This window comes from Sphaeroforma arctica, assembly GCF_001186125.1.
Source record: "Sphaeroforma arctica JP610 unplaced genomic scaffold supercont1.758, whole genome shotgun sequence".
Taxonomy (NCBI): Eukaryota; class Ichthyosporea; order Ichthyophonida; genus Sphaeroforma; species Sphaeroforma arctica.
In genome coordinates, this window is record NW_014039800.1 from 26,636 (window position 1) to 31,538 (window position 4,903).

Sequence of the window (4,903 nt, forward strand, 5' to 3'; positions counted from 1 at the left end):
ACGATATAGATCCGACTATTTAGTAAGTCGTTTCAATGAAAGGGTGTTACTGTTTGCGCGCGTAAGAACTACTCATTTTTATTGAGCCGTAGAAGCGAAGAACATGATCGGACAGTGTAACCGATTTGTGTCGTTCCAAGCCTCGCTTCAAGTTCAATAATACTATGTGGTCCTTGTTTCACGCAAATACAGAGTACATGCCATTGCACCGAAAGACAAGACAATATAGAAATGTCGGGAGCTGTCCGGGTAAGCCGGCAATGCTGCGGAATATATCATAGGGAAATTTAGTCATTCTCCTGTGTAAAAATTAACCCAATATCGTCCAGAAGCAGTTTTTGTTTGTATTCTTTTCAGTGTACCTACCTTGTGAGTTTTAGTAACGACGAGATAGAGAATGGTACACTCTCAGACCTCGTCTCAAGCATTGGATCATATATGAATTGAACGTCATTGAGGACAGAGTATTTGTGCCGATATGATTTTAAAACTCTCCGTTATACAACTGACCATATTTCTGAAAGCTTACATGTATAACCTCAATGTCTTTGCGTGTGGTGGTGGTGGGTTCTAGGTACAGTCTGACAAGAATGTAAGTTATTTGCTGATGTCATATACCTGCTGATGACAGTCGGTATACTGTATGGAATGGTCTATGTTGTGCAGAGTTCGCCCTCGTTGTCCTAGCGTGCTGATTTTTGAGCTTCTTTGCGGGAAAAAAAGGTGAACTGTTTTTAGACTTTGTCTTGAAAACTAGTCATTTGCGCCGCTGTAATTAGGATAATCAAGCCGATTCTTATTTGAAATCTCTTCGTAGCGTTCTGTCATATATTTTAAGGTAGCTGATCTTTTCCAAGACGATGTAGAGCCTCAATGACTGTGCGCATAGTGCTGGGACTCAGATATGCTCTTGCAAGAAATTTAAGTACCCAAATATTTTAGTGTCGCTGCATCATACTAGACAGGTATCTAAATGAAATACTTTATGTCCATGTAGAGCGCGCTCAGTGTTACATAGCAAATTAGAGGCCGCAATGACCACCTCCCTACAAAACCTCATCTGCGCTATCTAAAAGCGAAAGGGGTTTGATTAATGAGAAGTGAATCTAAAACCTGGAGACTATAGATGGGCGTATGTGGGATATAAAACATTGGTCAGTGTCAGCGATGGTCCACGTACAGATTGCAAAAGGCAACAGTGTAATCTGGCAAAACCCATCAGTACGGAACAGAAATGATTTTTCAAAATACGTAGTTCGAAATAATAAGCGAACCGACCACCGAAAAGGAGGGAGATGATACTTCATGCAGGGGGATTGGCCTCCGGATGAAAAAGTCGAACTTAATGGAAGGTATAAAGTCATATGTTTATGGCTTCGTGTATAGATGCCTTTTTCAATTTCATTTGCGAGACTTTTTAATCTTGAAATTGATTTGTATTCGCAATAGATTCCTAATTGTGACTCGTCCAATGTACTATTAAATCAGTATCAAAATGTAAGCAATTCAATATGTACAGAGTTGCATAAGTTCATGTAGTCATTTACAAGGACACAAATTCCGAGAAACCCGTGCATAATCACTTATCGTAAGTACATGCTTACAACGATGATGAAATGAATTGGCATTTAATTTTTATTTCATAATTGTGATTTTTGGCCAGAGTCCTCCCTTGTCCAGCCCATCCGCACTGCCGCAATATGCATCCGTAATTCACATAGAATAGGATATACAGATACCGGCCTGGTATCAATTATACCCTGCACAGTGTACGTAATTGTGAGAAAAATGTGAAATGGACAACAAGCATGAAGTCTCAAACAGTCTGAGCAGAACATAAAAAACTACCAATAGAAACGTAGTGCACTCATTGAGAAGCTATGATGAGTGATATTGACTCCACATGACTGCCGTATAACTGGTATGAATAAGCTAAACGTGAGTGCATTTTCAAATTCGTGTAGGTAAATCGTATTATAAACCTTCCTTGTACCATGTGCGTAAGCAAAAGTACTTGCACTGTCTGCGTCTCAATAAAATGAACAACCTTATGACATACAACGCGCGACATACAACGCCTAAGCTGACTCATTCGTCAGGGGTTACTCGAAAGGTGACCACATATAGAATCAACATACCCTGTTGAGATATCGCAACGTAGACACCAAATCGGCGACCACGGACAGTGCCATAAACGCACGGTTGCTTATCGGAGCAAACTGGGGATAGTAAGTAGAATTGTTCCCGCATATAAGTATCTTATTAAAGCGGACGTAAGTGTTGACTGGGATTGTTAGATATATTCGCGGGGATCGAGGTTCTAGCTGCCTCAGCAAACGCCACAGATAAAATATCTAAGAAGTGCGGCAGTGTATATTGAAGGATATAGATGCAATCTCGCGTCTCGGAGAGAGCAAACATAGCCAGTCGTAGACTGCCATTGATCAATCAATACTTAGATGCTGTGCAGCTTCTCGCAAATACCTTTGTATATCTAATATGTGTATCCCGAAAACACGACAGACCATACAAACATCAACACATTTGTATATACAATTGTCACAGACATGGACAAAAATACCATCGAATCAAAATTCATCGACAGCGAGGCCAATCACTAACAAGATCGTCAGGCGCTCGGGATATTCGCATGCAGTGTATATACACAGAAAATGCGCAAATACAGACACGGATAACAAAGTGCATGCATTCACGCGCGAATACACGTGCACCGAAAACGAACACATCAAGACTGACCGACACATACACCAAAACCGAACACTTCAAGATTGATTGACATATGCACCTAAACCAAACACATCAAAGTAGACCGACACGGTAGTCGCATTAAATATGATTATATTACCCACTGGGTCAATTTCTATTGAAGCAATTCCTGAGGGCTTTGCAATCGTGTCTATACCGTATTGTCGTATCTCTTTTATTTTGAGAAATACTAACCTCTTTGAATATAGTTGAAGACTTTCGATCGGACTTGAACTCACAGCCACAAACAGAGAGTTGATTGGTGAGCGCGCAATTCCAGACCCTGTCCGTAGAAACAAACCAATTTTAATTCGCTTCAAAACGTTGCTGTGGGCTGTACTCTTCTCTGTATATTTATATACATATATTTATTTCTCTCTATATTCACTTCACACCAATTTACCCATCTGAGTATGTCTCTTTGTTATGTATTGCTTGATATTCATAGAGGTTACAGCAGGTTTGTTGCAACCATCCATGCAGATGCTAAGCGCTACGAACTAAGGGGGCGGGTGATGTTACTTTGATCAATGTGTCGAAACTCACATATTATACCGACATATAGTATAGATTACTAGGACAACTTGTCTGATGAAAATGAATATATATATATATATATATATATATATAATCAGATAAATACTGGGCAATGGGCCATAGCCACGAACTCTCTCACCAGTAGCGGGTTTGATTTTTTGAATCTTGTTTATAGAATTGTTTGCAGCACTAATTCGCTAATATATATATAAATATATATAATCAGATAAATACTGGGCAATGAGCCATAGCCACGAACTCTTCCATCAGTAGCGAGTTTAATTTTTTGAATTTTGGTTATAGAATTGTTTGCAGCACTTTAATTAATATGGAGACTACACAGAAAACAGATCCACCTCACGTTGTTGAAAGGCAGTCAACGTGTGCCGAATAGGCTCGAAGTGCACTACACCACACACAAAAGAAGTATACAAACAAATACATACACCATACCGACACATATCTGCATACACACGTCTCCTACTACTGACAATTCCACAAAGAGCGAGAGAGAGAAGGGTGGTAGTGTGTGTGTGTGTGTTTGTGGGGGGTCTACCTTCCAAAGATTACTACGATGACGATGACGATGAGAATAAGTACTATTTGATTATCATAATCAGTACGTGACAATGTCAATGAGACATGCACCCTTTACACATGTGACAACAACTTACTCTTCACCATATTTAGGCCCTGCTGATCGAATGACCAGATCATTTGTCGCCACTAAGTCTAGCAGAGTACCGCTCTGCTGTATCTGTGCATTTTTGCATGTATTGGTGAAAGTGTATCAAATTACTGTGAGTACATCAAGCCTCTCTCCACACACGAGTGCAGTCTATGTGTATACGTGCATGGTATTGTGAGTGTTTTCCATATATGTATACGTGTGTAGGGTCGTTGCAGCAGGTGGCAGAGCAATCTGCAACACTGATGATGCAATACAACTTACGCACACGTTACCAGTATATAGTAAACAAGCTAGAACTGGTTAGTGTTATATGCTAATATCAGCAAGCGCGGTCCTGTAATTCAATGCTTCAGTGCTACTCTCATAGACCGACTGACTTTTACTATCTTTGTAACTGTACCATGTGTACCTATTCAATCCATGTCATAGATATAGTATCTGCGTACATGGTAGACAGGTACTCCACAAGGGAACGTATCATCAGAATATGTCCACGAGTTAGGGTTTCGGTACATTTCTGCGAGCCCTTGATCGAGATTTCTGAGGCATACCAAAAGTGTTCGTAAACGGGAGTAATTAATACTCACACTCGACAGGCACTTAATACTTCCAGAGCAAGAATGTGAATGGATTACAAAAGAAATGTACAGGGTCACACTTCCGGCTTGGCTATATACTGATTGTATATATCACAAGACAATATCGAACCACGTTGAATTGCAGAATTTGCATGCAGGTTCTTTCACTACCCAAGAAGGGACCGGTCCCATAGGCAGTGAAGGCCGTAGTTTCAAACAAACGGAAACAAATATAGAAGTAAGGAAAGAAATGCCCCTATAAATTATATATATATATAGATATATATAGATATATATATAGATATATATAGATATATATAGATATATATAT

General features: G+C 39.7%; 1 protein-coding gene across 1 annotated transcript; it reads right to left on the reverse strand.

Moving 5' to 3' along the window:
• Positions 1 to 1,622: 1,622 nt before the first annotated feature.
• Positions 1,623 to 2,800, reverse strand: SARC_08439 (hypothetical protein; the record flags this gene model as incomplete). Its single annotated transcript, XM_014297586.1, has 3 exons — positions 1,623 to 1,760; positions 2,139 to 2,219; positions 2,768 to 2,800. The coding sequence occupies 3 exons, from the start codon at positions 2,798 to 2,800 to the stop codon at positions 1,641 to 1,643; spliced, it is 234 nt and encodes a 77-aa protein (XP_014153061.1). The 3' UTR covers positions 1,623 to 1,640.
• Positions 2,801 to 4,903: the final 2,103 nt, after the last annotated feature.